The 24,910-nt window shown below is 46.8% G+C and overlaps 1 protein-coding gene across 2 annotated transcripts in view; it reads right to left on the bottom strand.

Annotated features, from left to right (window-relative positions):
• Positions 1-367: 367 nt before the first annotated feature.
• The window catches only part of FAM221A (family with sequence similarity 221 member A), a 133,348-nt gene continuing 108,805 nt past the window's right edge, over positions 368-24,910 (bottom strand). For both annotated transcript variants that reach the window (XM_030201862.1, XM_030201871.1), the window contains exon 7: positions 368-736. In XM_030201862.1, coding sequence (XP_030057722.1) covers positions 662-736 — 75 coding nt within the window. In that variant the 3' untranslated portion in view covers positions 368-661. The remainder of the gene's footprint in view (positions 737-24,910) is intronic.

Raw genomic sequence — 24,910 nt, 5'->3', positions numbered from 1 at the left:
ATGATCTGCACAGAAATCGTGACGGGATCTTCCTCGATACTAGAGTTGCTGGATCTCTCAGCAGCCTTCGACACTGTGGATCATAATACCATGCTTACAAGAATGGAAGAAACAGGTATCAGTGACACAGTATTTACATGGTTCAAATTCTATTTGTCAGACAGACAACAATCAGTTCTGTTCAATGACAGTGCATCATTACCTTGGAAACTAAGCTGTGGGGTGCCACAGGGATCCATACTATCTCCCATTTTATCATCTACCTCAAGCCTCTGGCTGAGCTGCTTCGTTTAATGGACACAAAATTCTATATCTTTGTGGATGATGTGCAACTACTCATACCCACTGAAACAGATGTACCCACAGCCTTGAATAAACTGACTGCCTGTCTAACTGCAACTCAGGAATGGGCAAACAATAAACTCTGACTGAACATGCACATCTTCAAAAGCAGGTTTCTTTAGTTCAGGGTTGAAATGACAGTCTTCTAAGTACAAATTCAAACTAAAAGAAACAAATTTATTTCACCAGTATTTCAAAACATGTAAAATCATCTCTGGAAAACAAGCCTTCAAAATTATTAGTGATAATGCACTTGAATAATACAGTGCAGTGGTTGTATATGTAGGTGACTGAATTGTTTCCTATGGTGCCATAATCTTCAGGGATGCTTTGATTTAGATGGTGCTGGATCTTGAGTTTTTTTCATTGTTTTAGCAATCCTTTCATTTTTCAACTGTAATATAATAAAACCATTTTAAAATGTATTCCAGAAACAGTTGCTATACAGAAGAAAAGAATACAAGGATAAACTTCTCAAAAGTCCATTTTACATTATGTTTTGTGTTATAAAGGGATAGCTTAGCTAAAAGGATGGGAATAACTCCCAGAGTACCTGGAAGGTCCCTCAGCAAAGCCATGATAATCTGCGGAGCGGCACTATGCACATTAACATACCTCCTGTGATTCACCATTGCTGTTTGGTTTAGCGATTTGGCGGCACAAGGTGAATACGCTGGTGCATTAAAATCAACAAAACATTCTCGGGTGGATACACTGTGTTGGAATACGGTGTTACATCAAGATTATATGACCATCTTTAAGTGAATATACAGTGTTGGACATTATTACAGCTATTTGTGGCCAATTTGTTTATAGACAAATCTTAGAAGGGACTTTATCTGGGTAGTATGAATGTTCCCACCCGTAACCTCCGCTCTCAGGACAAATCACTCCTTTCTGTACCCTTCTCCACCACCGCTAACTCCAGACTCCGCCCCTTCTGCCTTGCATCACCTTATGCCTGGAACAGACTTCCTGAGCCCATACGCCATGCGCCCTCCCTGCCCATTTTCAAGTCCTTACTCAAGGCCCATCTCTTCTCCCTTGCTTTTGGCGCCTAACCACCTTCCCATTCCTGATACCTACACTGACTACATAGTTTTTACCTTTAGATTGTAAGCTCTCTTGAGCAGGGACTGTCCTTCCCCATGTTTAAACTTGTACAGCGCTGCGTAACCCTGGCAGCGCTATAGAAATGCTAAGTAGTAGTAGTAGTAATGTTCAATAAATATAGCATGTGCTATGGTTGATATTATTGAATGTATACATGTGGAATTTATAAGCTAATATTAGTCAAATATTATGAAAAAATAAATACTTTATGGAGATAACTAGTAAAAAAGGCCAGTTTCTGACACAAATGAAACGGGCGCTAGCAAGGTTTTCCTCGGAGTGTGTATGTTTGGGAGAGTGTATGTGAGAGTGACTGTTTGAGAGTCAGAGTGAAAGTGTGAGTGTGTGAGAGAGAGAGTGTGTTTGTGAGAGAGTGTGTGTGTGAGAATGAGAGTGTGTGCAAGTGTGTATGTGAGACACAGTGTGATAGAGAGTGTGTGTGTGTGGCCATCCATGCTCCTCTGTCCCCTGCCCCCTCCATTCATCCCTATCCAGCATTTTCCCTCTCTGCCTGAGGCCTGCCCTGCAATCCATATGCATCCATGCCCATCTGTCCCCTCCATTCATCCCTATCCAGCAATTCCCCTCTCCCTGAGTCCTGCCCTTCCAATCCATGCCCATCCATGCTCATCTGTCACCTGGCCCCTCCATTTTTCCCTATCCAGCATTTCCCCTCTCTGCCTGAGGCCTGCTCTGCAATCCATATCCATCCATGCCCATCTGTCCCCTCCATTCATCCCTATCCAGCAATTCCCTTCTCCCTGAGTCCTGCCCTTCCAATCCATGCCCATCCATGCTCATCTGTCACCTGGCCCCTCCATTTTTCCGTATCCAGCATTTCCCCTCTCTGCCTGAGGCCTGTCCTGCAATCCATATCCATCCATGGCCATCTGTCTCCTCCATTCATCCCTATCCAGCAATTCCCCTCTCCCCGAGTCCTGCCCTTCCAATCCATGCTCCTCTGTCACCTGGCCCCTCCATTCATCCCTATCCAGCAATTCCCCTCTCTGCCTGAGGCCTGCCCTGCAATCCATATGCATCCATGGCCATCTGTGCCCTCCATTCATCCCTATCCAGCAATTCCCCTGTCCCTGAGTCCTGCCCTTCCAATCCATGCCCATCCATGCTCATCTGTCACCTGGCCCCTCCATTTTTCCCTATCCAGCATTTCCCCTCTCTGCCTGAGGCCTGCCCTGCAATCCATATGCATCCATGGCCATCTGTGCCCTCCATTCATCCCTATCCAGCAATTCCCCTCTCCCTGAGTCCTGCCCTTCCAATACATGCCCATCCATGCTCATCTGTCACCTGGCCCCTACATTTTTCCGTATCCAGCATTTCCCCTCTCTGCCTGAGGCCTGCCCTGCAATCCATATCCATCCATGGCCATCTGTCTCCTCCATTCATCCCTATCCAGCAATTCCCCTCTCCCTGAGTCCTGCCCTTCCAATCCATGCTCCTCTGTCACCTGGCCCCTCCATTCATCCCTATCCAGCAATTCCCCTCTCTGCCTGAGGCCTGCCCTGCAATCCATATGCATCCATGGCCATCTGTGCCCTCCATTCATCCCTATCCAGCAATTCCCCTCTCCCTGAGTCCTGCCCTTCCAATCCATGCCCATCCATGCTCATCTGTCACCTGGCCCCTCCATTTTTCCCTATCCAGCATTTCCCCTCTCTGCCTGAGGCCTGCCCTGCAATCCATATCCATCCATGCCCATCTGTCCCCTCTATTCATCCCTATCCAGCAATTTCCCTCTCTCCCTGAGTCCTGCCCTCCCAATCCATGCCCATCCATGCTCCTCTGTCCCCTGCCCCCTCCATTCATCCCTTTCCAGCAATTTCCCTCTCTCCCTGAGTCCTGCCCTCCCAATCCATGCCCATCCATGCTCCTCTGTCCCCTGCCGCCTCCATTCATCCTTTTGCAGCAAGTCCCCTGTCTCCCTTTCATGACCCCCCTTGCATCCATGCTCCTCTCTCTCCCATGTTCCAGCCTGGGCCGCCCTCTTCTCCCCCCCCCCCCCCCCCTTCGCATCCATGCTGTCGTTTCTCCCCTGCCCTGCCGCTCCCATTGTTGTTCTTTAGTGGCCACCCTCTTCTCTCCCCCCAACATGGTTGTTTTTTTTTTTTTTTTCTTGTTTTTAAATTTACCTCCGTGCCGGTTCCGGCAGCGAAGCGTCAGGGAAGGAGGCGGCGCTCCCGACGTCTAGGTTTCCCTTCGCTGTGTTCCGCCTTCTTTTGACGTCATCCTTGACGTCAGAAGAAGGCGGAACACAGCGAAGGGAAGGCTAGACGTCGAGAGCGCCGCCTCCTTCCCTGACGCTTCCCTGCCGAGCGTTGCGATTGGTTGAGTGTCATTGCTCCGCCCTCGACGTCATCACGTTTGACGCGTGGGCGGGGCAGACACAATGCGATCTCACCCCCTTCACTTTAGAATGTTGGCTAACAGAGGCTTCATTAGAACGTTGGAGGTGCGTTTTATATAGAGAGATATTCAGCTTGCAGGATTAGCAATTTTTAAACACAAGCCACCAGGGTTTTTTTATATGTGGATATTCAGGCTGGGCTGTACACAGATTCTGGCACCAAATATCCAAGTATAAAGCAGTCACTAGCACTTATCCAGGTACTGGCAATATTCAGACCAATACCCAAAAAGTCAGGACAAACTTTTTGTTGTGCCTACTTCATTTGGATAATTACCTGGTTAGCAGACAATATTGCTGCTAAGGGGCCCTTTTACAACACTGCGGTAGAGCTACTGTGGCGCTGACATGTACCAATCTGGCACTACCACTTGCAGTAGTGCCGCCCTCAGCAAGCACCATTTTGTTTTGTACCAGTGGCTTACCCAATGGTAATCGGGCAGTGCCGTGCGCTGCTGGTTACCCCCGGGTTAGCACGGTAGCCTTTACAGCCTCCTAAACAGGTGGCAGTAAGGGCTCCTCCTGGAAATGGCCGCACAGCAAGTGTGTACTTAATGCACAGCCATTTCCTTTTTTTTTGTTGCTTTTTACCCACTGCGGTAAAAGGGACCTCAGTGCACAGCAAATCCACATGCCAATGCTACTGCAGGCTCCTTTTTTTTTTATATTATTTTTATTAAAAAATTTTAAAGTAAACACATCCAACAAGGCATCTTATACAGCTACAGATGAAGCATTGTAACCTTCAACCATCCACCCAACCCCCCCCCCCCCCCCAAAGTACGAAAGATGATATGCATATGTCCTCTGTTGGTCCACTTCCAGTTCTCAGTCAAATGGGGTTCAATAATCAGAGTCACTACCTAAACCACTGGGACTATTAACCGGGGGGCATCTAGGTCAATCCCCGATAGAGATATTCATTCTCTATACTTGTCCCAAAATTTATCAAATTGAGTCACCTGTCCAGATCGAATATCCGTAAGTTTCGACATCTGATATAAATAGTCCATTTTGTGGACCACTTTTATCACTGGTGGTGGGTGCGGGTTTCTCCATGATGAAGCCAATGTTATCTTGCCCACCACCAGAAAGGTCGAGGCCAAGTGATGTAAAGCTGGTGAGATCCCCCGGGGGCAAAAATGCAGTAGACACTGTTCTGCGGTGGCTGGATAATCTTTTCCCAAAATCTGGCCAAGCTGCTGTATCAACTCAGTCCAGTAACTTTTTATTTTTGGACAGGACCAACATATAAGAAACATATCTCCCACTACCACACAGCCCTCCAGCATTGGCCTGAAATCTGTTTAAACATTTTTGTTAATCGGTCAGGTGTATAGTACCAATGATATAAGATTTTGTAGCCATTCTCTATCAAAGAGCTACTTATAGATACTCTTAGCATATAGCCAAATGCCTGCTCCCAATTCTACATATCATGACTGACCCCTAGGTCCCGTTCCCACCGTTGTATGTATCTCAAGATTGGCAACCTATGGGACAAAAGCTTGGTAAAAAGGGCCCTAAGTAATTTTCAGCTCTGCTGTATTCTCCACACCCTGGCACTACCCATATAGTGCCAAGGTGGTTGGTCCATATTTTCAACAGCATTATCTGCCTAATTCCATTGAAAATCCAGATATGGACCCAGTGAGCAGGACTTATCTAAGTAGGAGCTGTTCCCACCTGGATAAGTCCTGCTCATAGGCGTCGACTCCGTGGGTGCTGTGGGTGCTCGAGCACCCCCAATATTTCACCCACCGGAAGTTCGTTCCCTCTCTCCCTCCGAGTTCCAGGCCCCCTCCCTCCGAATTTTAAAAGTCATCTATCTTACCTCGTCGGGGTTATGGCGGCAGCAGTGGTAAAAAGCGTGAAGGCTCGGCGCTTAGTTCAGTTTTCCCTTCTCTCTCTCTCAGCTCTGGTCCCGCCCTCATTTCCTGATTCTGCAAGGGCGGTGAATTTGTGGAATTGCCTCTGTCATGACTGTGGTTGTGACTTCACTTTCAGTCTCACCTTGTATTCCAGTGGTCAGCTTCAGAGGTGACTTCAGTCTGTTCTTTTCTTTGCATTTTTGCCTCTGCCACCACTTCTTTTGTGTTCCAAGCCTTAATTTGGTGTTCAGTGTGTTTCAAGCCTCTTTCTTGTAGTGCTACCACTTCCTGTGTGTACCAAGTCTCACTTTGGTGTTCAGTGTGTCAAGTCTCTTTCCTTTAGTCGTGACATCATCAGTGACGGCCCTCATAAGGAAGCTGAGGACATTCATTCAGGGCCTTTGCAAAGCCAAAGGTCTTCAGGTTTGTCAGTGTGCTTGTGTAGCACTTCTGCCCTGTTTCCTAGTCGGTGTGCTTGTGTAGCACTTCTGTCTTATTTCCTAGGTAGTGTGCCTGTGTAGCACTTCTGCTTTAGTTCTTCTGTTTGTCTGTGTGCTAGTGTTAGCACTTCTGTCTTGGTTATTGCCTGTTTGTTCTGTTGTGTGTTTGAGTGGCCATGTGGCCCAGCCTTGAGCTCTGCCTAGTCTGCCTTGCCTTGAGCTTTGCCTACTCTGCCTCGCCTAGAGCTATGCCTAGTTTCGTCTTCCTTCTGCTGTTCTGTTTGGGTTCCCGTTTGGCTCTGCAACCCGCATGACAGAGCTCTGTGTGCATCGGTTCCAGGTCAGCCTTGCGGCCCATTTGAGTGTTTTCTCTTCTGGCTTTACTTAGTTCTGTCCCTGTGTTCCCTGCCTAGTCCATTCCTGGCTTGTGTCTTAGTATAGCTTGTGTGCTCTGTGCACTTCTGGTTTGTTTCTACCTGTGTGCTCACTGCACTTCTAGTCTGCTCCAGTCCTGCTTGTTCAGTCCAGTCCTGGTTTTTGTCTTAATACAGCCTGTGTGCTCTGTGCACTTCTACTAGTCTGTTTCTGCCTGTGTACTTATTGCACTTCTAGTCTGCTCCATTCCTGCTTGTTTAGTCCAGTCCTGGTTTTTGTCTTAATACAGCCTGTGTGCTCTGTGCACTTCTAGTCTGTTTCTGCCTGTGTGCTTATTGCACTTCTAGTCTGCTCCATTCCTGCTTGTTTAGTCCAGTCCTGGTTACATAGTAACATAGTAAATGACAGCAGATAAAGACCTGTACGGTCCATTCAGTCTGCCCAACAAGATAAACTCATTTTACATGGTACGTGATACTTTATACCCGAGTTTGATTTGTCCTTGCCATTCTCAGGGCACTGAACCGTAGAAATCTGCCCAGCACTGTTCTTGTACTAAGTTCTGAAGCTAACGTCAAAACCCCTTAAAATTTACATTCCAGCCCATTCATATCTATTCAGTCACGATCAGGGTGTACACCGTAGAAGTCTGCCCAACACCGGTTTTGCTTCCCAATTACCGGCGTCACCACCTAATCTCTGCTAAAATTCCATGGATCCATTCCTTCTAAACATGATTCCTTTGTGTTTATCCCACGCATTTTTGAATTCCATTACCATTTTCATCTCCACCACCTCCCGCGGGAGGGCATTCCACATATCCACCACCCTCTCTGTGAAAAAATACTTCCTGCCATTAGTCCTGAGTCTGCCCCCCTTCAACCTCAATTCACGTCCTCTAGTTCTACCACCTTCCCGTCTCCGAAAAAGGTTTGTTTACAGATTAACACCTTTCAAATATTTGAACGTCTGTATCATATTTCTCCTTTCCTCAAAGGTATACATGTTCAGGTCAGCAAGTCTCTCCTCATATGGTTTGCAATGCAAATCCCATACCATATTTGTAGTGTTTCTTTCCACCGCTTCCAGTCTTTTTACATCTTTAGCAAGATACGGCCTCCAAAACTGAACACAATATTCCAAGTGGGGCCTCACCAACGACTTATAGAGGGGCATCAACACCTCCTTTCTTCTGCTGGTTATACCCCTCTTTATGCAGCCTAGCACCCTTCTGGCCACGGCCGTCGCCATGTCGCATTGTTTCTTCACCTTTACATCCTCAGACAGCAACACCCCAAGGTCTCTCTCCTGAGTCGAGCTTACTAATCTCTCCCCTCCTATCCGGTATCTCTCTTTTGGGTTTCTGCACCCTAACTGAATACTCTACACTTCTTGGCATTAAATTTTAACTTCTAAAATTTTAACTTTTAAAACGTGTGGTATTATTTCAACTTAAACAACCACAAGGAGGTAATGTCATCTCTAATTTCTTGAGAAAAGAGGCACTGTACATTTACAGGTGGCAAACCACACACCCAAAAGGATTGAACAAGGCAACTGATTGGTGGGCGGTTACACACATGTGAGAGTACACAATCAACGCGGGAGTACAAATAGCGAGTGCGCATGCACCGGCGTTTTGCCGATCTGAGACAGGATTGCTGACTGATCATCACCCTAGAGTCTCCACGAATTGCAAGTAAAGAATTGATGTTAAGTAAAATTAGAAGTAATAATGTAGTATAATCACACTATACAATAGTGAACCATATTCGTATCTTTTATATTTAGATTTCATTCTCCTGATGACGCCGTAGGGCTAAACATGCAAGCATGTTGAGAACGTGAAAACACAGGCCAAGGGAATCACTAACACTATATTGCGGCACACAGCAAAGAAAATAAGAAAGAAACTGATGGGTAGCCATTTTTACCCGCTAGTACGCTGAGCACTCTGAACATATTGCAGTGGACGCAGAGGAGCTAAGAGGCATATTTTCAAAGCACTTAGCCTCCCAAAGTTCCATAGAAACCTATGGAACTTAGCCTCCCAAAGTGCTTTGAAAATATGCCTCTAAGTATCATATCTATAGTGGCAAATTGATTATAGTAAAGGAAGAGTAATAGCATACTCACCACGTACAGTATTTTAAGATCCTCTCGATATGATAGCTCACACTCAAGGAAGGAAGGGAGGGATTGAAAGTGCGATGATGGTGTTTACTAGTGTGATGATATGAGCTGACTAATGGCTTAAAAATTATGCACTAGAAACTGAGCACTACCGTACACTATTGTAGGTGACACTAGTTTTTGAGGTGAATGTATGGGATATTAGGATAATACATTGAGGTTTCTAGTGGCCATACAAATTTGAAACAAGAGAAACCGGATGATTATTGATCCCCAGAAGATAACGTTTACTTGATAGCAGAGGGGATAAACATGGCAACTGGGTGGGACAGTAAATTGGGCCTTCCGCTGGAACGTATTCAAGAATTGATGATGGGTGAACGCCTATTTTCGATGGGTGTGAAAACGAGCACTGACTGGAATGACATCTTGAGGGTCAACAAATTAGTTATCTGGACTGAATTTCATATAAAAACACTCATTGAATATTGCCATAGACAAAGAGTACCTCGTGGACTCAGATGGAATAAGGAACTGAGATTCTTTGATGACAAGGATTTCGTGACACAATGGAATGCAATTATATCACAGTGTTCACTGGACCTTATGCTCCTAACTATTGACAAATTAGAAAAACAACTAACGTCACAAAGAAACGAGTTAGAGGAAGCAATTGAAGGCATCAGGTCATCAACAGAACATTCCATGTTCGATTCACAGTTTATCCAACACAATAAAACAATGGAGAAATATCGACAAGAAATCAGAGCTCAGAAAATCAGCAAATTCAGAAGAGATGAAATGGATTACGAGAGGATATGTATATCCATGGAGGGATACTAATAGACCTTCGCGGAGATATAGACATATGAAGCATGTAGGATTCACCAACACATCCAGTGAGTCATCGGGGGACGACTCTACAGTACAAGCTACAAACAGACCAAAACCACATGAGAAAGATGTTCCTACCTCATCAGCTTTTTTAGAGAATACAAATACGACGGAAGATGTGACACAGCCCCTAACCAGGTCGGGCAAACTCCGCCGACCACCTCGCTCACAGAAAGAGTAGTGTATAATCTATCGTCTAAAACTATCACCACCCACTAAGCAGACGTTTTACAGTTGGGCTTGTCATTCGTTCCATATAATGGTTATGATTAGTTTACCAATCGCCAATTTCTATACTGCTTTTTCAGGAAATTGAAATTAAAAATATACTTTGGTGAAGCATCGTATGACACCACACCAGCAGAGCTGGACACCCCCACATTTTTATCCAAATACCGCATTCCATCCACATGGATGCCCCCGGGCCCCCCTGATCCGGTATTAGAGACCTTTCAACGGTTAGTTTTGGATGATTTAGAAAGAGTTGAGAAGTCCTCTCGATACACTCATCATAATTTGACAAAAAGACAGGTCAACGCTATACAAGAACTCCAACATGATACCAGCATAATCATCCATAGAGCGGATAAAGGTGGAGCGGTGGTGATCCAGGATATTACATCTTACACAGAAGAAGCGAACAGACAATTGGAGGATGCAGCATTTTACAGTAAACTAAATGAAGATCCGACAAAACAATACCAAGAACAAATACAAACATTAATAGAACAAGCAACAACAGAAGGGAAAATTAGGTTCTTACCCTGGTAATTTTCTTTCCTTTAATCACAGCAGATGAATCCATTAACTGATGGGGTTGTATCCACCTACCAGCAGGTGGAGATAGAGAAAAGACACAGTGACCCTGAACGGCTAGCTCCTTCTGCCTTCAGTATATGAAACTTCCAAAGCAGAGTGAATAAGAAAGGTAAAACAACGTAAACTTTCCTCACAGTGAACAAATGCCCCAGAACCGGAGCAATAACCAAACAAAGGAGGGACGATCTCAACCTCCTGCAATAGAACAGCATGTAGAAACTCTGAGAACTGGTCTTCAACTCCTCCCAATGAGATACAATATCTGCATGAAAGATCTGAACAAAAAACAAACCTGACAGGGAGGGATCATGGATTCATCTGCTGTGATTAAAGGAAAGAAAATTACCAAGGTAAGAACCTAATTTTTCCTTCCTTGTCATCAGCAGCAGATGAATCCATTAACTGATGGGATGTATAAAAGCACTCCCTACATAGGGTGGGAACAGGCAACTCCGTGAGCAAGCACCTGTGCTCCAAAATCCGCGTCCTGCTTCGCTGCAACATCCAGTCTGTAATGCCGTACAAACGAGAGCTGAGAAGCCCAAGCAGCCGCACGACAGATCTCTTGAAGAGAAAGGACACCCGTTTCAGCCCACGATGAGGAAATCGCTCTCGTGGAATGCGCTTTAAATGCTTCAGGCAGAGACCGTCCTGAAGCAGATACGCAGAAAAAATGACTCCCCTGAGCCAACGGGCTATAGTGGCCTTAGATGCCGTACACCCGCGTCGAGGACCTGTCAACAATACAAAAAGGTGATCAGAATTCCTGAAGTCATTTGACATCTGTAGATACTGCAACAGAGCCCTGCGGACATCCAAAAGACACAACTGCCCAAAGGAATCCGGAAAGTCCTCCCTAGAAAAAGAAGGTAGAAAAATGGGCTGGTTCAGGCAAAATGCTGAAACCACCTTAGGGAGGAAGGAAGGCACTGTACGTACCGTTACCCCGGACTCCGAAAACTGTAGAAAAGGATCCCGACAGGAAAGCGCCTGAAGCTCAGATACATGTCTAGCCAATGTCATGGCCACCAAAAAGACTGTCTTGAGAGTCACATTCTTCTCAGAAGCTCGCCTAAGCGGCTCGAAAGGCGAACGCTGAACAGCCTTCAACACCAGCCCCAGGTTCCAGGCCGGACACGGCGACCGCATGGGAGGACAGAGCCGAAGCGCCCCTCTGAGAAATCGGACAATGTCCGGATCAGAAGCAAGGGACAAGCCAGACTTTCCCTCGGAAGCATGCCAATGCTGCCACTTGAACCCAAAGAGAATTGTAAGCCAGGCCTTTTTGTAAGCCGTCCTGCAAAACGTCCAGTACCGGCGAGACTGTAACCCGCGTGGGTGTGACCGTTTTGAAGCACACCACGCCTCAAACTTGCGCCAGATCCAAGCATAAGCTGCGGAGGTGGACCGCTTGCGGGCCTGCAAGAGAGTGGAAATGACCTTGTTAGAGTAGCCCTTGTCTCTCAATTGTGCCCTCTCAAGAGCCAGGCCGTAAGACCAAATCGGCAGGGATCCTCCATAGTCACCGGACCCTGAACCAACAGGTTCGGCACCAGAGGCAAAGGAAGTGGAGCCTCCACCAGCGTCCGATGGAGATCCACGTACCACGGACGCCTTGGCCAATCCGGAGCAATGAGAATCACCAATCCTCGGTGCAGTCGAATCCGCAGGAGGACTCACCCTATCAAAGGCCAAGGAGGGAACACATACAGGAAGCCCGAGGGCCAGGGTTGAGCCAGTGCATCCAACCCCACCGAGTGAGGATCTCTCCTTCTGCTGAAAAAGCGAGGGACTTTGGCGTTTGCACTTGACGCAATTAGATCCAATCCGGGAGTCCCCCATTTGGCACAAATCTGAAGAAAAACTTCTTCTGCCAGTTCCCATTCTGCCGGTTCGATCTGATGTCTGCTGAGGAAATCGGCTTGCACATTGCTCTGACCTGCTATTTGAGCTGCAGACAGCAGATGCAAATGGAGCTCGGCCCAATGGAAAATCTAAGCAGCCTCCGCGGCCAGGGCCCTGCTCTGCGTGCCACCCTGACTATTGATGTAGGCCACCGCTGTCATGTTGTCTGACAGAACTCGGACAGGAAGCCCCTTCAGTCTTGTGGAAGGCCAGAAGAGCCTGGAATATCGCTCTCAGTTCCAAGCGATTGATGGACCACCCCGCTTCCACGGTTGTCCACTGACCTTGAGCATAGCTGCCCTGGCAATGAGCTCCCCAGCCCGAAAGGCTGGCATCCGTTATCACCAGGCACCAAGAAGAAAGCGCGAGCGGCGTTCCCTGTCGCAGCATCCTGTCGGAGAGCCACCAATCCACATTGTGCCGGGCCGCAGGGAGCCACGTTAGTCTGCGTTGGAATTCCTGGGAGAGCAGAGACCATTGCTGAAGCAGAGCAATCTGCAGCGGCCTCATGTGAGCTCTTACCCAGGGAACCACCTCCATGGTGGCCGTCATCGACCCCAGGAGCTGAACAAAGTCCCAAGCTCGAGGGCGAGGCATCTGCAGGAGCAGACGGACCCGATTCTGAAGCTTGCATCGCCTGTGGTCGGGGAGAAAGACGAACCCCGAGGCCATGTCGAACCGGACCCCCAAATACTCGAGAGACTGAGAGGGGGGTCAGGTGACTTTTGGGCAAAATTGATCACCCAGCCCAGAGTCTGAAGAACCGTTATAACTGGTCGTGGCGAGTCGGCTCTCGTCTGCCGAATCCGCCCTGATGAACCAGTCGTTGAGATATGGGTGAACTCTGATACCCTCTCACCTGAGAAAGGAAGCTACCACCACCATCACCTTGGAAAAGGTACGGGGAGCTGTGGCTAGGCCAAAAGGCAAGGCCCGAAACTGGAAATGTTGGCCCAAAACTGCAAACCGGAGAAACCGCTGATGCGGAGGCCAAATAGGAATGTGCAAATAAGCTTCCTTGAGGTCCAGAAACGTGAGAAACTCTCCTGGCTGTACCGCCGCAATGATGGAGCGCAGGGTTTCCAATGCGAAAGTGACACACTCTTAGGGCCTCGTTGACTCTTCGTAAGTCGAGGATCGGTCTGAAAAACCCGCCTTCTCGAGGGACCACAAAATAAATAAAGTAGCGAGCACAGCCGCGTTCGGCGGGAGGCACCGGAATCACTGCTCCGAGCTGCAACAAGACTTGCAAGGTCTCCTCTACCGCCGCCCGTTTGACGGCAGTGCCGCATCGGGACTCCATAAAAGCGTCTCTCACCAGGGCACCGAATTCTAATCGGTAGCCTTCTCTGATCAGGTCCAGGACCCACTGATCCGAAGAAATCTTGGTCCACTCCTTGAGAAAGAGGGAAAGACGACCCCCTACTGCAGGAATTGACGAGTGGACCGGCGTCCCGTCATTGTGGAGGACGCCCCTGAACTCCTGGCCGTTGGCCGGCCACTGCGGAACGTTTGTCTGAGCGAAAGGAGTTCCTCTGCTGAAAACGGGCACGTTGAGAAACCCCAGCAGAGCACCCCGGGCGATACCTGCAAGCTTCGCGGAATCGTGGCTTGGAAGAGGAGGGGAAAAACAGGACTTTTGGAAGAAGGCATCGGCCTATCCTCAGGTAACCATTGGGACTTAAGAGTTTCCTAGGTCTTTAACAATCTTCTCCAATTCCTCTCCAAATAACAGAAGGCCCCGAAAGGGTAACCTCACCAGCCTTTGCTTAGAGGCTGTGTCAGCCGCCCAATGCCACAGCCAAAGAAGGTGGCTGGCAGAAACCGCCACCAACATCTCCTTAGCCGAAGCTCTGACCAGATCATAAAGGGCATCAGCCAAAAAGGGCAGGGCAGACTCCATATGCAGGCCAACCTCAGAGAGGGAACCCGCACCATCCTCGGGCTGATCAACCACCTGCTGTAACCAGGAAAGACAGGCCCAAGCTGCATAGGAACTGCAAATAGCCGCCCTTAAGGAAAAGCCCGAGATTTCAAAGGACCGCTTCAGCACGGATTCTAGCTGCCGGTCCTGCATATCTTTCAAAGCGACCCCTCCCTCCACCAGGAGAGTGGTCTTTGTAGTCACGGCCGCAACCAACGCATCCACTTTAGGCATCCCAAAAAGGGCCAAGTGATCCTCACTCAGAGGGTAAAGCTGACCCATAGCCCTGGCTACCTTCAAAGGCCCATCAGGGTCAGACCATTGAGCTGAAATAAGCTCTTGGATGGAGTCATGCACAAGAAAAGCACGAGAAGGCTTCTTAGTACTAGCCATCCTAGGATTAACAGAGGAGGCATCGCCCTCGGCCAGATCTTCAATAGAAAGGGCCTGCAAGGCGTCAGAAATGAGAGCTGGCAGCTTGTCGCGGTGGAAAATCCGCACCGCTTTAGGATCATCCAAGTCCTGTGGCAAACAGGCACCCTCATCTGGATCATCCGCCCATGAGGGCCTGCCAGACCCCTCAGACTCCCCACAGCCTGACCAAAGGGGGGAAAAGGGAGAGGCGCCACCCTCAGACGGGGAATTTACCCATCTACGTTTAGCGTCAGTCCAACGCTCGGGGGAAGAAGTAAACTCTGCAGCCAACACTGGATTATCAAAACCTGGAGGGAATCCAGTCTGCATCGTAGTGTCAGATGCCTCCGGCAGAGCTCTTTTTAACATAAAGGCCTTATTATTTTTTTATTTATTTATTGCATTTGTATCCCACATTTTCCCACCTCTTTGCAGGCTCAATGTGGCTTACAATACATCATGAATAGTGGAAATATATGAGAAAGTCAACGTTTAGTATTACAGAAGAATTTTGGGTAACATGATAATGATAAGCATTATAGTAGAGTAACAGCAAAAATTATAAGACAGTTCTGGATATGTGTGGAGGAGTTCACATTTGTTGATCTTTGTGGTATGCCGTGTTAAAGAGATGGGTCTTCAGTAGTTTGAGGAAATCAGTTAGTTCATATATCGGGGTTTTTTTTCAATTTTTTATTTATACAGTTTTATACAATTAACACCAATAGCAACAGGTCAAATTTCACAGTAGATTAATACAACTTTGGTATTCTTACTTCGTTGTAACTATAAAAAATGATTGCTAAGCAAGATATAAACCCCATCTACCCTCCCTCCCTATTCTCCCCCGCCCCTTAGAGTATCTGTGTAGTTGGTTCTATATGTTCACACTTGTAGATAGCCAAGAGGCATATTTTCAAAGCACTTTGGGAGGCTAAGTTCCATAGGTTTCTATGGAACTTTGGGAGGCTAAGTGCTTTGAAAATGAGCTTGAATGTGTTATAAAGGTCCCATATCTTCATGTGGTGTGCCAATTGTCCTTTGTGCATTGCGGTGAGTTTAGACATCAACTGGATGTAATTCAATTTTTCCAGCAAAGCTGGCAGGTCTGGTAGCTGAGGTTTCTTCCAGGCTGCCGCCAATACCAGCTTGCCCGCTACAAACACCTGTGTGGCAAACTGGTGCACATGCTTTTTGACTGCTGGCGGTCTAAAATGTAGAAGACAGTAGTCCATTTTCATCCGATATTGAATGGTTGTCACTGATTTTACAAAGTCCAATACCCTTTTCCAGTATCGAGCTGCATGAGTACAGGACCACCAAATATGATACATATTCCCCTCCATCCCGCAGTCCCTCCAACATAGGGCCGAACCCGAATTATACATTTTAACCAGGCGGCTGGGAGTGTAGTACCAGCTATACAAGATTTTGTGCCCGTTTTCTACCATAGCGCTGGACACTGAGACTCTAAGCAATGATCGGAAGGCCAATGCCCATTGCGTTAGGTCATATGAGGCCCCAAGTGCAGTTTCCCATCTATGCGTATAGTGCTCTACCGGATAGGTAAGGGCTAGTAGCGCTTTATAGAGCCTGGAAACACCCCCTCTCCCTCCTCCTCCCGTCAATCCTTTTTCCAATTGTGTTTCTTCCAGACTGAGTTCCTCCGCCGCTCTACGGCTAATAAAATCTTTTGCCTGGCAGTATTGGAATGCTTGCAGCGGGGAAAGTTCATGTTCCTGGCAAAGTGTTTGGAATGGTGGTGTCTGGCCTTGTTCATGCATTTGTCCCAGCTCAAAGAGGCCCATGTTCTCCCATTCCTTGTATGCTGTGTCTATTCTACCCGGGCCAAAATGCGGGGCAAATCTTAAGTATGTGTGCTTAAAGTATATTCGCTCCGGGAAAAATTGCTCCCTAATCTTACACCAAATAGTGAGTGGCCACTGGATAATTGAAGGGCTCTTTTTAGTTATTTCCTTAAGCTTGTGTATCGGTAGCCAGGGTATTGCCCGAAGTGGGTATGGATCTAGCCAGCTCTGCTCTATACAGGTCCAAATTTTCCCTGTATCTTGTAGCCAAATTGCCAAAATGCGCAGGTGAGCTGCGTAGTAATAGTTGCGAAAGAAGGGCACCCCTATGCCCCCTCTGTCTCTAAACTGATACATTGTCTCCCGCCGTACCCGTGGTGGTCTCTTCCTCCAAATAAAGGAGAATACTCTACCCTGTAGACCCCGGAAGAAGGAGTCCGGAATAGATATTGGGAGAACCATAAATAGGTACAGGAGCTTTGGAAGAACTACCATTTTTAAAAGCATTAATCCTACCTATCCAGGATAAATTCAAGCCTTCCCAACGCTCTAGCTCCTGGAACAAGTCTTGCACTTTATTAGGGAAGTTATTATTAAAGATATCTTCCAGGCGGCGTGGTATGTTAACCCCTAGATACCTAATGTACTTGCTGGCCCATCTATATGGAAACTGCTCTTTCAACAATTTTAGGTTGGTACTATTTAAGTTCACGTCAAGAGCTTCTGACTTCTCAAAATTGATTTTAAATCCGGAGACAGCCCCATATGTCTTTATTTCATCCCCTATGGCCAGGAAAGCTGTTACAGGATCTTTTATGGTAAGCAAGATGTCATCTGCAAATAATAAGATCTTAGTTTCAAATCCCCCCCCCCCCCTTCAGGCCCTTGATGTCTGGGTTGGCTCCGATTTTAGTCGCCAAAAGCTCCATCACCAGGGCAAACAGCAATGGGGATAGTGCGCATCCCTGCCTAGTGCCTCTATGGAGCTGGAAAGGTCGAGTTAAAGTCCCATTAATGCGAACAGTTGCCTCTGGGGTCTTATATATAAGGTGTAGCCATTCTGCAAATTTCCCCACTATGCCCACTTTCTTCAAGACCGCGAAGAGGAATGGCCAGCTGACCCGATCAAAGGCCTTCTCTGCGTCAAGCGATAGTATACATAGGGGTGTTTTGGTGATTTGTGCCCCCTGCAATATTTGCAAGGTTCGCCGTATGTTATCAAATGTTTGGCGGTGTTGCACAAACCCTGCCTGATCTTCATGTATAAGTAAAGGAAGATATTTCTGCAGTCTGGTGGCCATGATCTTAGAGAATATTTTATAGTCTACTCCGAGCAGAGAGATCGGTCTATATGAACTACATAGTTGGGGATCTGTTCCTGGTTTTGGCAGAACTGTAATTGTGGCCAAGTTCCAGGTGGATGGTAAACCCGTTGATTCATCTAGCGAATTAAAAACTTTAAGTAATATGGGGGCTAGTAATTTCCCAAACAGTTTGTAGAATTTATTAGTGAATCCGTCGGGACCTGGTGCTTTATTGAGGGACAGATCACGGATTGTCTGTTCCACCTCTTCCAGAGTTATGGGGACTCCCAACATGTGGGCCGAAACCTCGGGGAGTGTCGGAAGATCGACATCCTCGAGGTATTTTGTAATCTCTTCCTGTCCACCTTCATCTTCTGGACTATAAAGAGTCTTATAATATCCCCTGAATGCCGATTCTAAGAAGTCAATATCTGAGTGGATATTACCCCCCTCATCTCGTAAGCCCCCTATCAAGTTCCTGCTAGCTTGTTGTGCTAATTTATGGGCCAAAAGCCTGCTGGGCTTATTGCCAAATTCAAAGTGTGTCTGTCTAACTCGTTGTAATTTTTCCGCCAGGTCTGCTAATTCAAGGTCATGCAATTGATTACGAAGTTCAAGCACCCGTTCCCTGCGGCTAGAAAGGCTCTGATCTGTCTCCTGATGTAACTGTGCCTCGGCTTTAGCCAACTGTTGGCGCAATTCATTTTCTCTAGCACAATGTGCCTTCCACACCCATGACCGCAGTGCTATCAAATGACCCCGAGTGACAGCCTTAAGCCCTTCCCAAACAGTGGTCGGCGATACCTCCCCATTATCATTAAGCTGAATATAATCTTTAATATATTGTTCTATCTGGGAGATATTAGCTGGATCAGTCAGCAATGCGTCATCTAGGCGCCAAGTTCGGTTTTTTTTTGGTGAGATCCCTGCCCTTTAAGTTGTAAAGTCACCAGTGAGTGGTCAGACCAAGTACTGGGGAGGATCTGGTGATCTCCAACTATCCCCACAAGGGAGGTATCCCCTAGCCACATATCTATTCATGATGAGGTTTGATGCACCGCTGAGAAGTATGTATATGCCCGCTGTCCGGGGTTATCCTTTCTCCAGTAATCTAATAGCTGCCAGTGTGTTATAAAGTCCTGAAGTTTTTTCCTATCTTGCTTGGCATAATTTTTTGTGGACGATGAATTATCTAGGGATGGATTGATTGTCAAATTAAAGTCCCCTCCTACTAGTAAGGACCCCTCGATATTTCTGGTAAGTACCTGGTCTACTTCTGCAAAAAAGTCTCCTTGTGGTATGTTAGGCCCATAGATGTTTACCACTGTGTATACTCGTCCAGCTAGGGCAAGGACGATCAGCAGGTACCTCCCCCCCCCCCCCCCCCCCCGTCTTTGTGCACCTTTCTGATTTCCCAGGGCTTCTTGCCACTGAACGCTATTAGCACTCCCTTGCTTTTCGTACCATCTGTGTTAGAAGCAAAATAAATGGAAGGGTAAAGCTTATGCTTGCATAACTGTTCATATCAGGGTTTAAGATGTGTCTCCTGTATCAACCCTATATCTATTTGAAGCCGCTGCAGTTCCCGGAATAGTAGCTGCCGTTTTCTAGGTATGTTTAACCCTCTTACATTGAGTGACATACATTTAATGTCTCCCATTATACCTTAGTGTGCATGTTGATCTTCTCCTATCACCGCATGAGCTTGGATTAGTCCACTCCTATGAACCACATCATATATCATACCTCTGCTTTTCCCACTCTTCCCCTTCCCCTCATATATGTCCCCTCCCCCCTCCTTTGTACCCCTACATAATGTAGACACCTCTGTATAACCCAGTGTGTGTCTAAAGTAGGAGTGAGCCATATTACAACTTCCCACATTCTTCCGATATACAACATTAACAAAACTGCCTTTCAACCAGGTCTGGAGAGTTGCTCAGCATGTGCAGCTCTTTCATCAACAATAGTAACATTTTCATCAAAACTTGTTCCAGTTTGTAAGTCTCCACTGTTTCAGGTGATCCGTGTCGCTGATTGCTGGCGCTGCAGTCTCCTAGGGCCTTTTCCTACCCGCTGCCACTTTGGCGGGGCAGAGCTCCGAATGAGCTGTTTCCCAGGAACTGTTGCAGGCCTTTCTTCCTGGCCTGCAGCCTCTGGGCAGATTGTACGTGCCTCATGTATTGTTTTAATCTGATGTAATTTCCCATCTTTATAGAAGACTAAAGCAAAGGGATGTTTCCATCTACACTGGATCTTAAGCTCTCTTAAATATCTTGTGAAAGGTTTTAATTCGCCTCTTCTCCTCAGGGTCGCTGAGGCTAGATCTTGGTAGATTTCGATTGCATATGTGTCCCATTTATATTCCGGGGCCTGTCGTGCCATTTTGAGCACCTTTTCTTTCAATTTATAACTGGAGAAGCAGGCAATGGTATCTTTAGATTGATTATTGCGCGCTGGTCCCAGCGCTCTATATGCCCTCTCCAGTTGTACTGTTTCTGATTCCACCGTGTCCCCATGTGCTGTTAATAGGTCACTGACCAGTCTTTGAATCACCTGCTCACACTCTTGGTATGCTGGCGTCTCAGGGAGGCCCCGAAATCTTAAGTTGTTACGACGCCCCCTGTTTTCCAAGTCTTCAATTTTTTCCAGCAATTGTTGATGCTCACCCTGCATTTCTGTCATCTGATGGTCCATTGCGCCCAGCGTTTCGCTATGAACCTCCACTTGTGCCTCTGTATCCTCTAGGCGCGACCCCAGCTCCCGAATTTCCCCTCTTAAATCGGCCCCGAGCATCGCCACCTCTGCTTGTAAGGCTTTTAGGTCTGCGCTGATATTTTGCAGCCATGTTTGTAGATTTGGGACTTCCTCTCCCTCTGTTTCCGTGCCTTTCAGCTGTTCCGGCTGATTTTCTGGGGATCTGGGGCTTTCTCCGCTCGTGGGCTCTTTTGTCTTCCGAGCCTCCGCCATCTTGTATTTTGGCTCCGCCGCACCTCTGGTGTAAGCAAACCGCGAGAGGTCTTGTAGCACTCGAGCGGAGCTCATACGCTGCTGCAGTTCTTTATCTGGGCTCAAGTTAGCCTGTATTTCGGCTCTCCAGACGTTTTTTCCGCGTGAGGATCGCTCGTTTTTGCCGTGGGAAGCAGGAGCTGTACTCTTAAGCGTCCATACAGCTCGATGACGTCACTTCCTCCCCAGTTCATATATCGTTTTTAAGTTGCGCGGCAGCGCGTTCCAGAATTGTGTGCTCAAGTAGGAAAAGGTTGATGCATGCGTTAGTTTATATTTTAGACCTTTGAAATGGGAAAATGAAGATTAAGGAATGTGCGGGATGATTTTTTAGCATTCCTGGGTGGTAAGTCTATCAGGTCTGACATGTAGGCTGGGGCGTCTCCGTGAATGATTTTGTGAACTAGGGTACATATTTTGAACATGACACGTTCTTTAAGAGGGAGCCAGTGTAGCTTTTCTCATAGGGTTTAGCACTTTCATATTTTGTTTTGCCGAATATGAGTCTCGCTGCAGTGTTCTGGGCTGTTTGAAGTTTCTTGATTATTTGCTCTTTGCCGCCAGCATAGAGTGCGTTACAGTAGTCTAAATGGCTGAGTACAATTGATTGTACCAGATTACGGAAGACATCTCTTGGGAAGAAAGGTCTTACTCTTTTTAATTTCCACATTGAGTGGAACATCTTCTTGGTTGTGTTTTTCGCGTGACTCTCAAGTGTTAGGTGTCGATCAATGGTGACTCCAAGAATTTTTAAGGAGTCCGAAATTGGAAGATTCAGTTTTGGTGTGTTAATGGTGGTGAATTTGTTCATGTTATGTTGAGAGGTGAGTATTAGGCATTGGGTTTTTTCTGCATTGAGCTTCAGCTGAAATGCATCAGCCCATGAATGCATGATATGTAGACTTTGGTTGATGTCATTGGAAATTTCCTTTAAATCATGTTTAAATGGAATATAGATCGTTACGTCGTCTGCATAAATGTATGGGTTGAGGTTTTGGTTTGATAGTAGTTTTGCCAAGGGTATCATCATTAAATTGAATAAGGTCAGTGAGAGGGGGGACCCCTGTGGAACTCCGCATTCAGGTATCCATGTGGCTGATATAGTCGAATTAGATGTCACTTGGTATGATCGTGTGGTTAGGAACCCCTTGAACCAATTGAGAACATTGCCTCCAATTCCGAAGTACTCGAGGATATGTAATAGTATTCCACGATCAACCATGTCGAAGGCGCACGACATGTAAAATTGAAGAAGTAGTATGTTCTTGCCAGTTGCAATCATTTGTTTGAATTTAGTCATGAGCGTAACTAGTACTGTTTCAGTACTGTGGTTAGACCGAAATCCTGACTGGGAGTCATGTAATATTGAGAATGTGTTTAAATAGTTTGTGAGTTGTTTGGTCACCATCCCTTTCGTTAGTTTGGTTATTAAGGGAATGGATGCTACTGGCCTGTAGTTGGTTAATTCACTAGCATTTTTCTTTGCATCTTTGGGTATGGGGGTATGCTGTCCACAGGAACCTCCCCAGAGCAGCTGGGCACCACTTTCACCTCAGAAGACCGAGTCAACAAACTCCGGTCAAGCTGCACTGAAACAGAATCTCTGGAGAAAGCCTCAAAACAGCAACGCTGTATAAGCGCGCCCTTTTTTTTTTTACACTGTGAGGAAAGTTGGGAGGCAGGCAGCAAACGAGGGACTCCGGGAGGAGGGGGGATGGGGTAAGGCAGGGACAGGGAACAAAACCAAGTATGCCTTCAAAGTGGGCACCACCAGCCACAACACCCCCGCTCTACTGGCAAAGCACAGGAGGCTCCCCAGGCAAAAATCCAGGAGCTGATCAAGAAACGTCCACACCTGCTGGGAGATAGAGATATACTGAAGGCAGAAGGAGCTTGCCGTCCAGGGTAACTGTGTCTTTTCAGTGTTCTCTATCTCCACCTGCTGGTAGGCGGATACAACCCCATCAGTTAATGGATTCTTCTGCTGATGAGGACAAGGAAGGAATGGTTTCTATCAGGGAGGCTAGATATTTGATGATTCAACATCCGACTACACCTAGCATCAGATTTGTACCAAAGATACATAAAAGTTTAAATAATCCACCGGGTAGACCGATAGTAGGGAGTCATGGTTCATTACATGAACCTTTATCGCAATTTTTGGATTTTCATTTACAACCTATATTGAAGAATATCCCATCTTATGTGAGAGATGCGGCACATTTGCTCTCTATGTTGGAGGACCTTAGTATAGCAGAAACACAGATAATATTGGTCACTATGGATGTCACATCGTTATATACCATGATCCCAAAAATGAGAGCATTAGAACTTATCGATTACTATTTGCAAAAACTAGAAATATCCCATCAGAAACTAGCACTCCTTAATGCTATGACTCAGTGAGTCATCTTGCATAACTATTTTCAATTTGAGGGAACATTTTATCTCCACACACGGGGCATAGCTATGGGGGCTACTGTAGCCACGACAGTAGTGTGCTTATATATGGCACAGTATGAAGAACAATATGTGTACAATTCTACATATACAACTCACATAATTGAATGGAAATGGTATATAGATGATGTCCTCCTCATATGGAAGGGAGATATGGAGCAGTTGACTCGATTCTGCAACCACCTTAACAGCTGTGATGTAAACATCAAATTGAGATCAAAGTGGGCATCCACCAAGTTAACTTTTTGGATATCCTAACTGAGAAGCATGAAGGAGATTTTCACACCCAATTATATCGTAAACCCACAGATACAAATTCTATACTGCACTATTCCAGTTTCCATCCATTAGCACAAAAAGAAGCCATTCCATTTGGACAATTTTTACGTGTGAGAAAGTTATGTGACTCTAAGGAAGGTTTCCTTTACCATGCAGGCGATATGAAAAAAAGACGTATACAGAAGGGATATCCTAGAAAAACCATTAATAGAGCACATAAAAGATCTGCCAACACTCACAGACAATGGCTTTTGGAGCCCAAAGATAATAGGGCTATCAAGACTGGGGTTACCGTATGTCATGTCCGGGGCGTCCGGCGGGTTTTGCCCGCCCGCCTGTTTGTCCGGATTTCTGGACAAACGGGTGGGCAGGCAGGCAGGCGAGCGGCGCCATAGGTCTCCCCTCCCCTTATTTACTATCTGCCCTAGTGGTCTAGTGACCTCTTTGGGGCAGGAAAGAGCCCCCTCTTTCCTGCCCGGAGCGCTGCCTGTCCTTGCCCTCAGTCTCGGCTCGGGATTCAAAATGGCCGCCGAGAGTTGACGCGGCCTCGCGAGACTTCAACTCTTGGCGGCCATTTTGAATCCCGAGCCAAGACCGAGAAGGATGCAGGGCAAGGCAGCGCTCCGGGCAGGAAAGAGGGGGCTCTTTCCTGCCCCGAAGAGGTCACTAGACCACCAGGGCAGTAGATAGTAAGTAAGGGGAGGGGAATATGTGACAAGGGGGAGGGGAGGTGACGGGAGGGGAGGGAAGGTGACGGGGGCAGGGGAGGGGAATATTTGACCCGGGGGAGGGGAATATGTGACAGGGGGCAAAGTGAGAGCGAGAAAGGGCGAAGATCTGAAAGGGGCATGGTGTAGGCGGGGCAGGGGGTGTGGTGTGGGTGGAGCAGGGGCAGGGTGTGACGTGTCCTCTTTTTCAGAGGACAAAATATGGTAACCCTAATCAAGACAGATATGATCACTTGTGTATTGCCATTTTCTACAAAAGTATCTCAAATCAAAAATATCATAAGAAAACATTGGCCGATGATGCAGTTGCATGGCATTCCTATGGCACCTCGATTTGCATATACCAGATCACGTAATCTTGGAGAAATGTTGAAATATAGAGGGCAAGTACAAGCTCCCGAACAAGATAGAGGCCATAATAGATGCAATGGCTGCCTATATTGCTGACATGCATGGGTGACCAAAACCATCCTACAACCCTGTCACTAACCGCAAAATTGAATTGCTAGATAAGACTGATTCTGACACGGCACAAGTAATTTATGGCATCAAACGTCCATGTGAGAAATGGTACATTGGGCAAACTAAACGGAAGATCAAACAACGTAATTCTACCAGGCCTTATACGCTAAGGAACTCAATCCACCCATGGAAATAGTAGATCAAT

Source organism: Microcaecilia unicolor, chromosome 1, assembly GCF_901765095.1.
Source record: "Microcaecilia unicolor chromosome 1, aMicUni1.1, whole genome shotgun sequence".
NCBI classification, from domain to species: domain Eukaryota; kingdom Metazoa; phylum Chordata; class Amphibia; order Gymnophiona; family Siphonopidae; genus Microcaecilia; species Microcaecilia unicolor.
This window is presented reverse-complemented; position numbering and strand designations above follow the sequence as displayed.